The 13,873-nt window shown below is 36.8% G+C and overlaps 2 protein-coding genes and 2 non-coding genes across 4 annotated transcripts; 3 read left to right on the top strand and 1 right to left on the bottom strand.

Moving 5' to 3' along the window:
* Window positions 1–5,907: 5,907 nt before the first annotated feature.
* LOC125582741 lies at window positions 5,908–6,014 on the top strand. The gene has a single exon (XR_007320195.1). It is a non-coding gene; the product is annotated as a small nucleolar RNA R71 (small nucleolar RNA).
* A 125-nt stretch (window positions 6,015–6,139) lies between these two features.
* Window positions 6,140–6,246, top strand: LOC125582740. The gene has a single exon (XR_007320194.1). It is a non-coding gene; the product is annotated as a small nucleolar RNA R71 (small nucleolar RNA).
* A 2,634-nt stretch (window positions 6,247–8,880) lies between these two features.
* LOC106385474 (mRNA cap guanine-N7 methyltransferase 1-like) lies at window positions 8,881–12,049 on the bottom strand. The gene is made up of 9 exons (XM_013825387.3): window positions 11,091–12,049; window positions 10,832–10,903; window positions 10,650–10,750; window positions 10,131–10,263; window positions 9,929–9,993; window positions 9,775–9,824; window positions 9,397–9,542; window positions 9,258–9,319; window positions 8,881–9,185 (listed from the first exon to the last, which is right to left on the bottom strand). Exons 4-9 carry the CDS (start codon window positions 10,168–10,170, stop codon window positions 9,045–9,047), a joined length of 504 nt encoding a protein of 167 aa, XP_013680841.1. The 5' UTR covers window positions 10,171–10,263; window positions 10,650–10,750; window positions 10,832–10,903; window positions 11,091–12,049; the 3' UTR covers window positions 8,881–9,044.
* Window positions 12,049–13,141, top strand: LOC106388183 (protein LURP-one-related 5). Its single transcript, XM_013828199.3, has 2 exons — window positions 12,049–12,409; window positions 12,590–13,141. The coding sequence occupies exons 1-2, from the start codon at window positions 12,182–12,184 to the stop codon at window positions 12,992–12,994; spliced, it is 633 nt and encodes a 210-aa protein (XP_013683653.1). The 5' UTR covers window positions 12,049–12,181; the 3' UTR covers window positions 12,995–13,141.
* Window positions 13,142–13,873: the final 732 nt, after the last annotated feature.

Raw genomic sequence — 13,873 nt, 5'->3', positions numbered from 1 at the left:
GGATAGTTATTCAGAGATAGTTCAGAATTTAAAAAAAAAAACTCTCTTTAGAAACAGCAAAAATATTTTGATTACTTCTCTCATCGAGAAGACATTGATGGAATATATGAGTTTGTCTTTATCTCTTACAAAATCCTTGATTTCTTATTCTCCATATTCTCAAGCTCTTTAATTGTTGAGACCCGTTGTTTCGTCTACGACTACTACGTGTTGTTCCCATTGGGAGATTTTCTCAGAAGACATCAATTCATATCCTATTCTCGGTGTGTTCCCATGATATTGTTTCTTTTCCTCATTGATTGGTTTATAATTATTCTCTCTAACTATGTGCTTGTTGCCTTGATTATACCTTCTCCGATTCAGAGTATGTGTTAGAATGATAATGTTTTGTCAGAATGATAATGTTTTGTCAATATTCTCTATCTTGAATGGCACCTTTAGGATGACTCGTTGTTACACTGAGATTTTGTGTGTGTTCGATGCAGGTGAAAACTGCGAGTCCGGCTATAAAATTGATGGTAAAAAAGAGTTGATTGTGATATGATAATGAGGTACCAGACAAGAAAATGACTGTGGCAACTTATGGTTTGGCTCTAAAAGTGTAAGTAAACACATGACATGTATGTGTCTTGGATCAGAAAATATAGAGTATGAGTTGGTTTTACCAAAAGTAGATAAAGGTTGTGGGTGAAAAGCATTTGACGTTTGCAAAAAAAGAAGAAGAATCATTTGACGTTGAGGAGGACTTCTTGCACAAGGAACTCCACTGTCACCACTTTTTTGTTAGGACTGTCGAAAAGTTATTAGGATTGCAGTCAACAATAGCTCTGTTTTTTTATTTCGACATGTTCACTTGAAATTTATTAAGGATTTTACAGTGTTCTCTATCGTATTGTATTTACGTTACGATGTCAGATAATTTGAACTTTATGAGATGACGATTTTAACTATAACTATGATCTTGTTCCGGCTGTAGAAAAGAAAAATTATAAATAATCCCAAATCAGATAAACTATTCTGAAATCTAAAAATATTTTTTCCAAATCGTCAATAGGGTTTTCTTTTCTTTTTAAAATTTCACCAAAATCAACTACATTTACTCAAAGTCCTCCAAAATCTCACCAGAACTAAAATCACTCCAAACATTCTCAAATTCCCAATTCAATACATCCCCCTAATTTTCTTTTATATACTACGTTTAAGAGATTATAATCCATAAAATTGCTTCACCCACAAACATAAAGAAACGAACTTTAAATGAACGTAAAAGCTTATAGAGATTAAAAACAGAATAAAACAATGTCATTTCAAGTACGAATTCACCAGCTTTTCAAAAAGAAAAAAGTACGAATTCATCAGAATCATATACTGTATCTAACATGTAAATATGCGATGGATGAATGGTACATCTACATCCCCTGGGCACGAATACTCGTTACTTGCCTTATACCCGTTACTTGACCCGTACTCGCTTTGTTTTTTAAAGTACTCGTCGTTGTCAAGTCAAGTATCAGGTTGTTGAGTTTTGCTACTTGCAAGCACAAGGTAATTAACAAGTATCCCAAAAAAAAAGTTACGATTTGCCTTGATATTACTCGTTACATGTTTTACGACTAAAAAAATGATAACTAAACCATAAAAACCAAAGCCCTAAACAAATATTTCTTTGTTGTAAGAAGTAAACAATACTTTCTTATTGAAATCCAGCTTCTTCTTTTTTATATTAGGTGAAGATATTTTATTTAAAATAATTCTCGTGTTTTTACCAAGTCGAGTAAATAAAACAAACTTTCATAACCTTTCTCGTAAAATATTATCTATCAAGTAATTTTTAGAAACTTGGAAATATATCCAAGTAATTAATAAATACTTGTAAGTAGCAAGTAATCGAAAAAGGTAAGTAACTTGCAAGTAACATATTTTTTGAGAAGTACTCGAAATAACAAGTACTCATTTCCGACAAGTCAAGTTCAAGTCGAAAAATTCATTACTCGTTCAAGACAAGCCAAGTATCAAATATATGTAAAAAAGCAACTACCCGCCTTGCGTCCACTCCTACCCCTAGTAATTACTTGCAAAATTATTTTTTCAAATCTTGCTCAAGAGTTCTCTGTATATCATACTTTCGCCGATTGGCGTTAGGACTTTCATGGCTTTAGAAAACTACAAAAATTTTAAAGTCTAAATTTTACTAATCAGATTTTTCACAATTGCCATTTTAAAATAGCTAAGGTTTATGATTCTCTAAAGCCAACTAAACGTAACTCTTTCATGTTGTTCAAATTTTTCACAATAATTGTCCTTCACTCTATGTTTCCCTTTCCTCTTTCATGTTGTATTCTCTAAAGCCAACTAAAAGTGACTTTTACAACAAAATTTTATTTTTTATTTTTCTTTATTTCTAGACTTTTAATTTTTTTTATCCTTCGATTACTATATAACTTTTATACAAATATATATTAGTTTTATCATAAATATTTTTAGTGAGTAAATTTTATATTTTTATTCTTATTCTTTTAAGATCCACATTACATTATCTTCGATATCATATATATATTTCTTTCATTACTAATATAATTTAACATCATTAAAAGAAATACAAAATTAATATTCACAGATTCTTTATTTCAAACTATTAATGTTCTATATATATACACACTTAATCTAACAGCCAACGTTTGTAAAGTCAAAATTTCAAATCCTAAAACGGAAGCCTAAAGCAAATAATCAGAGACATTTATAAACAAATATATCAAAGACATTTACATTTAATAGTGATTTATATTTAGTATTTTTTTTAAATATGTTAATAATTTATACATAAGCACTAAATTAAATCTATTCGAATATAACACTAAAGTAATATAATAAAATAAAATAAAATATAATAATAATTTCATAATTTTCAAAAATAGTATTTAATTATAGTTTTATAATTATACAATTTGTTATTACTAAAATAATTTCTTAAGAATTTTTTGCAATTTTTAATTTATAATCCTAATACCATAAATTTCTTTTCGATACCTACATATTTTCGTTTTAATATTAATATTTAGTCATCTTTTTATGATTATACAAATTTTTTTTTCAATTAAATCTCCTCTTAATTTTATGTAATATGATTTAGTGTATTTTAACTAAAAGAAGTAGATAAAAATCTATCCTAATTATAATTTTAAATATATAAGTATCTTTTCTTAAATATTAAAATAACTACTACTCCCTCTGTATTTTTTTAAATGATGTTTTAGACCTGTGCACGAAAATTAAGGAAGCTGGCATAATACATATCTTAATCTTTTTCATGAATGTTAAATTAACATTTTAAATTAACTAGAGCTATTGCCCATAACAAGAAGATAAAAAAGATAAGAAGTCCTGAGTGTGTTCTCGTTTCTCTGATCTAATGTCCATAACAAGAAGAATTTCAGTCAAGATTAAGTTTAAGTTAGGTGGAGTTAAGTCTACTCAGTGTAACCTGATCGGCTGAGAACTTCTGAAGAATCAAGTGAGATATGTCAGGGTGTTCAAGATCCATATGTGTGTCTTTCGCCACCGCTAAGGTCATTGAATAAGATAATTAAAGTACAAGGTGGTTAGTGATCAACACGGAATAAGGTCCTAATTCCCACAAAGTTTTGACTGACTCGATCATAAAAACTTACTCAAACTGACTCAAAAGAAAAACAAAAGAAAGAAACGAGTTAGTAAACGACGAAAACCCTCCCCCAAACTTAGTTCACACCGTCCCTGGTGTGAAAATAAATCAGAAAGAAGGTGAAAACAAGAATAAACATTTTTTTTGTGAGATACTTACCTGAGTGGAGCGGGCGCTCCACGAAAATTCGGGGTGTTCCATCGCAAGATCTCCGCCTGGAGCAGTCGCTCCTTCAGCAACCCAGAATTTTTAAGTATCTTGGATTTTTCTGCTTTTTGACCTGAGACTCGATAAACTAAAATGAAAAATAAGCAAACAAAAACAAAACCAAGTTATATTTACACTTACCAGTGGGTTGCCTCCCACCAAGCGCTTGGTTTAAGCCATTAGCTTGACTTGGTGACAGGGATCAGTCGGATTGAGCATGAGGGCTTGTTCCAAAACAAGCTCCACAATCAGACATGTTCAGCTTCAAAACTTTGCTCAACAACCCTTTCACAGCAGCTTCTCCTTTCTCTTTCAGCTCATGTGTGAGAATTACTCTGACCTTAGAGAAAGGTTTAGAGGTACCCTTTCACTTTACCTCATACTCAATGGATTTCTTATCACACAACCAAGGTATCAAAGTCATCATAGGGTCACCCTTGACCCTTTTCTTCTAGACTTTTTCATTCACCCTTGCATTTCCACTGAGTTTCTTGGTATCAGTGTGAGGATCTCCATCTAGGATTTCTTTGATCTCAACCTTTTTACCAAGCTCCTTCTTAGGAACAATTTCCAGCTGTTCTCCACTAACCACTGAGATGCAAGAGGCGTAGCGGATTTGTGATCTGGTTGGGACAGCCTTGTAGAAAACCTTCTTGTTGATGTTGGAGAAGGAGACTCTCTTATTAGGCATGTCGACGACTGCTCCTATTGTAGCCATAAATGACCTTCTAAAGATTAAAGGCACCTCATGATCCTTGCTCATCTCAACAACCTGAAATTCGGTATGGAGAATGCAGTTCCCAACTTGGACAGGAAGGTTGCGAATTGTGCCATAAGGGACTGCCATGGAAGAGTTTGCAAAAGCCAGAGTCGCCAGAGAAGGCTCAACATCAACAATGCCCAACTCGTCTACAATTGCTTTTGAGACAAGGTTCACACTAGACCCAGAATCACAAAGAGCTTCCTTGAATTCCACTCCAGCAATGGAACAAGGAAAAACAAACTTTCCAGGGTCATCAACCTTAGGCAGTACCTTCAGCGATGGTGTCAGTACTTCAGTAAAGAGTGCCTTGATATCCTCCTGAGATTCTCTGCAATTTTTGAAGAACATATGCAATGGCCGAATCTCCCAAGCATGTTCAAAAGGGATATTTTGAGGAAGCCTTCTCACCATCTTCCTAAACCCAGCTAGCTGCTCTGCACTAATAGGATCCATCAGATGTTTAGGTGGAATTGGATATGGAACCTTAGGAACATAGACTCGCACTGGTGGAATCTCAATAAGTTCGTCGGAAGCAGTCACATCAGAGCTAGCAGGCTGCTCTGTTCTCTCTTCTGCGCCTGGAGCAGTCTCATCAGACAGTTGCTCTGGTTCTTTTTCCTCAGCTTTCTCACATCTCAGCTCTGCTGCATTACAGTGCTCAACTTTAGGATTCATCACACTCTTTCCAGGAAGGGTGCCTTGCTGCCTCTTGACACTCTCAGCTGTTTGAGCAAGCTGAACATCAATCCTCTTTATGTGGTTGCTCACAGTATCATACTTTGTATTCAACTCGGTAAACATGTTGTCCATCCTGGTGTTGATGTCTGTAGAAACCTGATTCAATGCATTGCCCTGAATTTGCATACCCTGCAACAGCTGTTGCATCATCATACCCACACCCTTCAGCTCATCTGGTTGATTGTTCCCAGTAGCTGGAACAACTTGTCGATTGCTCTGCGGTTGTCGCTGGTTCTGGTTCTGAATCTGCCCGGCCGTAGCTTGCTCCATGCTGAAGACGTGCCCTTGGTTATTTTTCAGTAGTTGATCAACCTTGGCAATCAGCCCATCTATCTTCTGGGTGTCAGAACTGTTCTCTTTCTTGGAGCGATCGCTCTCCTCGTTTTTATTGGCTGAGGTAGCAGCCATTTTCTCAATCATCTCAACCGCTCCATCAGTGGTCTGAGTCATGAAGTCTCCATTGCTGGCAGAGTTCATAGCACTCTGAAATTCCCAGTCAACTCCATCATAGAAAATTCCCAAGAGGTAGTCATCATCAAATCCATGGTGAGGACATTCTCTGCGATAGTCATTGAACCGCTCCCATGCATCGCAAAAAGGCTCATCAGTGAGCTGTCTGAAAGAGGTGATCTTGTTCCTCAATGCAGTTGTTCTCAACCGCTCCATCAGTGGTCTGAGTCATGAAGTCTCCATTGCTGGCAGAGTTCATAGCACTCTGAAATTCCCAGTCAACTCCATCATAGAAAATTCCCAAGAGGTAGTCATCATCAAATCCATGGTGAGGACATTCTCTGCGATAGTCATTGAACCGCTCCCATGCATCGCAAAAAGGCTCATCAGTGAGCTGTCTGAAAGAGGTGATCTTGTTCCTCAATGCAGTTGTTCTCGCCTTAGAGTAGAAATGGTTGAGAAACGCTGATCGGACCTGTTCCCATGAAGTGAGAGAGCCTGTAGCGAGGGAGTTCAACCACCGTGCAGCTTTTCCATCAAGAGAGAATGAGAATAGCATGCACTTGATGTAGTCTGGTGATACGCCATTCGCGCGAGTGAAACTGCAGACTTTTTAGAAGCTCTCAATATGCTCCATTGGAATTTTTGTAGAGATACCAGAGAACACCTTTCTCTGTACTAAACCGATCAAAGCAGGCTTGATCTCGAAGTCATGCCTGGTGCAGGGTGGAGGAACAATGGCAGAGCGCGTAGTAGAGATGTTACGCGGAAGGTTTCTCTTCCCGGTCGGAACAGTATGTTCCTGCTGCTATTGAGCAGCTTGTTCCTGCGCTTGAATGGTCTGCTGCAACTGTTGCATCTGCTTCTGCATGAGTGCCATTGCAGCAATAAGATCATCCTGATTGGCTTGATCACCCGTAGTGGTGTCGGTTTACCTTGGTTGTTGACGATTTGTTCTTTCTAACCTTGCTAGCTCATGGTTGGTAAATGTAACCAATTCTCCTCGTGCGTTTCTCCGAGTATGTCTACTGGTCATGCACCTGGAACATTAGTTACAACAAAATGGATAGAATAAGTTAGAGGTCTTAGACTAAATAAATAACCAAAAAAAATAAAGGTAAAAAATTGTCCCCGGCAACGGCGCCAAATTGATATTATGTGTATACGCACACCAATTAACCTAATGTGCACACTACCATAATCGAATGGTATGTCGATGTAGCACTTTAGGATCGAATCCACAGAGACCAATGATTACACTTTATTTCTATAGGATCAATATCAAACTAAAACAATATGGGGGGTTTTAAAGTTGATTTCGTAACAAGCAAGTAAGAGATTGATTTAAGGTTTTTTAGATGATTAAGAATGCTAGCCTAGGGTGGTTTTATCGGGTGTTAAACAAGTGTGAGCCAAACAATTATCAAGTTCAATTAAGAGTAAGTCCAGAACTCGGATCACTCAGGTTGAATCAACCCACTCTCGTGGTATTGATTCCTTTGCAAGTCGGTCTTGATGCCTAAACTCTCGTTTGGATCAAGACGCGCTAGCAAGCTTTAGAGATCAAGTCCGATATGTTCACAATATATCCTAATATCTACTCTCGCTGACTAGGGATGCAATGCTCATTCATAACAGATCTAGCAACCTATTACACGGTTAATGAACAGGTTAAACCTATGATCTAACATTAAGCGGCCAGTTTAATGCAAGCATTAAGAATAGTTATGAATGAAGACAATCAAGGGATTCACTTATCTATGTTTAACTCACGGATCTAACACCCTAACACCCTAGACTAAGCAAGTGGATTACTCAGCCATGGACAGAGAAATCACAGAGATAACAGATGAAGAAAACATGTCTGAATTAATAATAAAAAGCAAAGAGGGTTTAGAAATTTTCTCCAAAGGATGTAGAGATTTTTCTCCCTTAACAAGAGTACAAGTTTTCTCTCTCCAAAATCTCTCTAAAAAGTCACGTAGAATATCTAGAATAATAAAAAAATATATATTGCAGGTCTCTGGCGGCTGTAGGAGAAAAAGGGGGAAGTCCTAGGTAAAATCCCGAAATATTTAGAAACTTCCTTAAAAATCTCTGTCGCTAGAACAGGCACGCCAAACTGCTCCGCACGACTGCTCTGCTCGAAAAACTCCAAATTGCACTATTTTTCTCTTCTTTTCCTCCAACTGGTTTATCTCCCATCCAATGCAACTCTAGACCTGTAATGACTCGAAAAGGACTAAAAAGACTCGATAAAGACTTGAAAACCAATTAGAAAACATATATACAAGATGCCAAAAACACCATATATCAATTAACCTCTAAAATTACAAAAGTGTATATAGTTTGGCTATGCTTAGAGAGAGATATATTTAGCTTTTGTATCAAAAGGTTCTATCTTTGTTATCAAACTTCGAATTTTTACAACAGGATAAACTATGTTGTAAGCGAGACCTATACCAAATGATATTGTCGGTACGAAATGAATGGTGCAAGTGTTGAGACAGTTTAGTTTAATCATATGAATTGTTCAAATGAATCATTTTAGTTTAAGTATATGAATTGTTCAAATGAATCAACTTTACATCACAAAAATCTTCAGTACTAAAATATATTTTAATAAAATTAGGTTCTGATAGGCATAGATGAATATAATTTTAATTTTTTTCGAACCCACAAACGTCTTTTTGTATCTAAGAAACAACCATTTGGTTTAATTGCAACTTTTAGAAAACTGCAAAAAGCAATACAAAATTGGTAATGTAAAACTTTGTTCAAAACCTCGACATGGAAGTCTATGTCAGACAGTGGATCTTCCAGGTGTTTGTGAAGACCACCAACACGTTAGATCTTTCTGAATATTATCAATACATAATAGACATGGGTCTTTGGGTGTTTTATTTGGTTTGTTTCTTTCAGTTTTCGGTATTTTGGACATAAAAATATATGAACAGTCCGGATATATATGAAATTTAAACTGGTCTTAGTTTAATCATTTATAGATTTCGGTTAACAATACTAATAAAAGGAAGTGGACCCCGTTAAACAAAGTGGTGAGTTGTAATAAGAATCCTGATGGTATTTTCTGCTAAAGCCTAGCACATTTGATAACATAAGTGTTCAACGACTACCATATTATTAGGCGGTTTCTTGTCCTCTCTCTCTCTCTATGAATGGATCATAATTTCTAAACTAAACAAAAGGCGAGACGAAAACAGAGTCTTAAGACACTCTCTGTTGAGTAAAGTTACACTCTTTTACACTTTCGTTGTCAATATACAAAACATCGTCTTTAGATAAGTTTATTTTCCCATTCTTCCTCCTCTCTCCTCTCCTCTGACCTCCATCAGATTCTCCTCCTCTCTGTTAAAGCATACCTGATACATAAGAGGAAAGAACTGAAAACTAAAAGATGATGAAAGAAAGAAGGCAAACCTTCCTCAAGACAAAAGAGAGGTATAGATATGCAGCGTCCCATTCATCAGTTGATAACGTGCCTGAATATAAAATGGTCCCAACCAAATAGTTATGTTTCTATAGCAAATTTGGTTAGAATCAAATCACAAAGACTTACTCTGGTCTTGGTTACCATCACCCAAAGCACCAAGCCTTCTCATGAGTTCTACGAACTCTGTTTTTTTCATATACTCATGGACAAACTCGTGTGAGTTCTTCACAAACACTAACTCTAGATCATACTGTTCATGGGATAATGTCAACCTGAATGATACATAATGTACAAACACTTGAACATGGAGAGGAGGAATATATTTTTACTTCTTCGGCTAAAGACTTGAAGATGTTAAAGGACAATCCATTCAGGGCAATCAACATCATCCTATCATTAAAGTTCGGATTGTTACATTTTACTTTTTAGTACCTCTAAAGCTTATTCTACAATGCTTCAGTTTCTGCGGTAGACTACCAAGTGAACTCAAGAAAATTTAAGTACCTCAAGGTAAAGACGTATTCGATACCAAAGGGGCTGCTAGATTTGAATTTCTGAACCACAAAGGAGAATAATCATTAGAATCGAAAAAGGAGAAAAGTATAAGGAGTAAGGACTTTGTACGTAAAAGTTACAAAAAAACTTAAGAAGTAAATACCTTTTGAGAAAACCATTCACCAAAACGAATCCAGTATACACTATTAGCAATCTCCAAACCTTCAGCTGTGTATTCAATATAGACAAAGAACCAGATCAACTGACGAGAAACTCCATGTGTATAATAAGATCAGTGTGAAGCCGTGAATCACAACTCAATGTTTATAACATTAAAAGGTTAAGCAAAGAAAAAAAAAAGAAACCTTGTCGAAGTTTTTTAATGATAACATTGGCGTCAGGCATTGTTCCGATAAAGACGCCTCAGAAAAAGAGCTGAGACATTGCCAAAGCCCGTCGTACACATGCCTCAGTAGTTCATGAGTATTGCATAGCAAACTACAATTTAAACAATACTTTAGTATCTTTAACTACACCATTCACCTCATTCCACCAAACGCTACTCGCATAAAACAAACTTCAACATATCTATCAGTCTGTAATAACTAATTTGGAACAATCTAGTGTGACCAACCATGTTATCTTGAGCAGAAACAGCTAAATGAAACATTTAAAACCTGGCAACTGCAGATAACAATATGGGCATCCTCTTTGAGAATCTTTTCTAGTTCTACCTTCAACCATTGAAATGCAGTTTCCACTATCAAGATTGACAAATCGACAGAAGAAATTAAACTTTTTAGGTGACTGTTACATCATGTGCATCTAATAGTATCATGTCAAGAATTTGTGTGTGTTTAAACTACTACTCAAGGAGCTTATACCTCAAAACAATCCCCACATAATAAACAGGAGGAAAGCTGAACTTCTAACGACGTTGGTGCTGGTCTACATCACCATTATAACGCGTTCGACAATCTTCAACCTGTCACGCATAAAAGCGTTACATCATATATAGAGAGATACAGAAAGCGCAAGAAAAATATAGGATACAAAGAACACATACCGACCCTTCAGCTATATCGATTCCAACGTAGAACCCGATCCTTGCCTTGTCCCACTTGATCAAATCACCACCCTGTTAGACACAAACGCAGTACATTAGACACATTATTATGAAACAACAAACAATAAAAATGTTTTTAGGGTATGAGGTGTTTTCGGTTTAAAAACACATGAAGCTTTGATTGTAAAAGGAGGGATAGAGAGTTTGTTGGAGTTTTAGGTTGCATAAACGTTGAACGGAAGGTAAGGAAGAGACGGACATGAAGATATAGGCTGAGATTTAGGGAAACCGGTTCCGCTGCTATGTTTGATGGGCTCGGCGGAGGAGACAACGGCCTTGACGTTTGGTTTCTTCGACAAAGAATCGCCGGAGACAGCTTTGGCGGAAGAGACACCGCTTTGGCCGGTACATTTGATCGGCTCGTCGGAGGAGACACTGTCCTTTCCGTTTGGTTTCTTGGAGATAAGATCGTCGAAAACAGGGGATTCGCCGTTGGGATTCATCGTAGAGAGCACAAAGAGTTTTGATTGAGATTAAACTCCGAAGAAGAGTATTATGAAAAAAATCAGAGGAATAAATGCGAAACAATGCCATTAATGAGGTTAGTGGAGGTTTGATTGCAGAAGAGTTAGAAATGTTTATTAGGATTGATCGGCCAGGGAGAAAAGGAAACGACGAAGAGGAAGACCAAAGGAATCGACACTCGTAAAAGGGTATTAGGATTTCAATACTTTGGGTTTTAATGGGCCAAACAAACAAAATTATTTGACGGATCAAACGAAATAAAAAGCCCAACCGAATACTAATTTGGTGGCTTACGTAGCAAAAACAGATGACGCTATTGGTGGATTTTTAGAGCTGACGTGGACAATATATTCTTCTTTTACTTATTGTTAGATTCGTTTAGTAATTATGAGGGCAAAATAAGTCATATCTAAACATAAGATGTAAAAGAAGGGAGTATTATTTATTTTATCTAAATTTTATGATTTTAACTAAATTAAAAATATCTCTAAGAAAAATAAAAAAAATATAAATATCAACAAAAATTTATTTAAATATAATTTAATTTTAATTTTATTTCTAACCCACTTGATACTAGTCAGCACCCACGTGTCAGTTTAACGTTTGCGCAAACTGTAAAAATTCCTCAGTGAGATTCTCTCTCCGTGTCGGCTTCCCCTTATAAATCTTGCACTCCTTGTCTTCCTTTTCCCCCAACCTTCACTTCTCTCTCGCTCTAATAAGTAAACTAGTCGTAACCTCCAACTAAGAGCTTACAAGCATCATTACAACAACAACAACACGAAAGAACTCTCAGTTGGATCGATCAGCATTCGGAAGAAAAAAATGAAAGGAGGTTTGCTCGTGGACGATGAATTTATTCACGGAGAAGAGACGAACCTGACTGTTCGGAAAACTTCCCTCTTTTTCTCCGGAGATGGTTTCACGGTTTACGACTGCAAGGGCTCTTTGGTCTTTCGCGTGGACTCTTACGGTGGTCCCAACAACCGCGACACCGACGAGGTTGTCCTCATGGACGCTCACGGTCGCTGTCTCCTCACCCTCCGACGAAAGGTAGCTACTTTATATATATATATATTCTGTTTCTACGCATCTTCATATACTTTTCCAAAAGAGACTTTATATGGAAATTGTTGTCGGAATTAGAAGCTTCTGCTTTATACTTGTACTCTAATCACTGAGTCAACTCGGACAGTTATAACTAACTCTGTTTTTTTTTTCTTGTGAAAACAGAGGCCGAGTTTGCGACGGAGATGGGAGGGGTATCTCGGGGAGAGAACAGACGGTCAGAAACCAATCTTCGGGGTGAGGAGATCCTCGATAATCGGGAGGAACAGCGTGACGGTGGAGGTTTACGCGGAGTACGAGTGCAGCGAGTACCTCATCGAAGGAAATTTCGGGCAGAGGAGCTGCACGGTGGTGGAGGCGGAGACGAGGCGGAAGGTGGCGGAGATACGGCGAAAAGTGGATGCGTCAACGAACGTGATGCTCGGGAAAGACGTATTCTCGTTGAACGTGAAAGCCGGGTTTGATGGAGCCTTCGCGATGGGATTGGTCCTTGTGCTTGATCAGATCTACGGTGACGATTACGTTGAGGTTGGTGAAGAACAGGTGCACCCTTCCGCAGTAGATCTTTGATTTCTTCTTCGTCCCGCCCTTCCGTGTGGAAATATTAATAATTGTGAGTTTTTGTCGGCTTGAAAGGAACGATTTGGACAAATATTTTTCTCGGTCTGTCCCTTTTGATGTGATTTGATTTGATTTGAGCTAAGTTGAATTACTCAATTACAGCTGTTTATTTCATGAAAGAAAGAAAGTAAGGTGTTAACTTTTAAGACAGAGATTAGTTGTAGATAACGGGGCAAAATAAAACTTCCTTTTGTTGGTGAGTTAGGCAAAAAGATAAGAGTTGTGTATCTCTAAACGAATTCAAAATTCACATTTATTAGACAAACAAAATGTGAAAAGCTATTACCTCATCTACTTTCTCTTTCCATTGTTATATAGTCCATAGGACGGTTCAACGTCTTTATTACTCCAAAACTATGGGAAATAATGTTGTACTGTGATATGACGTAAATTAAGTAATTAGAAAGAAAACTGTTGACAGACACAAAAGAAAATGGGACTCGAGAGAATTATTTACGTCATATCTGACCAGCTGGGTTTTTGAAGTAAAAAGTGAACAGAAAGTACATTTCACAAACAATAATAAAATCTCAGTTTTTGTTCATAGTTGTATAGTTTGTGTTTTGACTTTTGATCACACATGTGGATCGCTGTTCGCAGGGCCGGAATGCGAGTTAACGCACCTGCGTTGTCGGTTGTGAATATGCTTTGTACCCACCCACCCCCCTCCCCTCCACTCTCCTATGATAATATGATATCAAGTGGTTAGCTAACTATATGCTTCGTGAATATGCTTTATTCCCACACGTTCTCTAGAATAAGATTACTTTGATAGAATAAAGATTAATGGGCTATGATGCTTTTCAAAATTGTAATATATGGATCCAT

Source organism: Brassica napus, chromosome C2 (genome assembly GCF_020379485.1).
Source record: "Brassica napus cultivar Da-Ae chromosome C2, Da-Ae, whole genome shotgun sequence".
Lineage (NCBI taxonomy): Eukaryota > Viridiplantae > Streptophyta > Magnoliopsida > Brassicales > Brassicaceae > Brassica > Brassica napus.
Note: the sequence above shows the minus strand (reverse complement) of the source record. Positions and strands in the feature narration are given on the sequence as shown.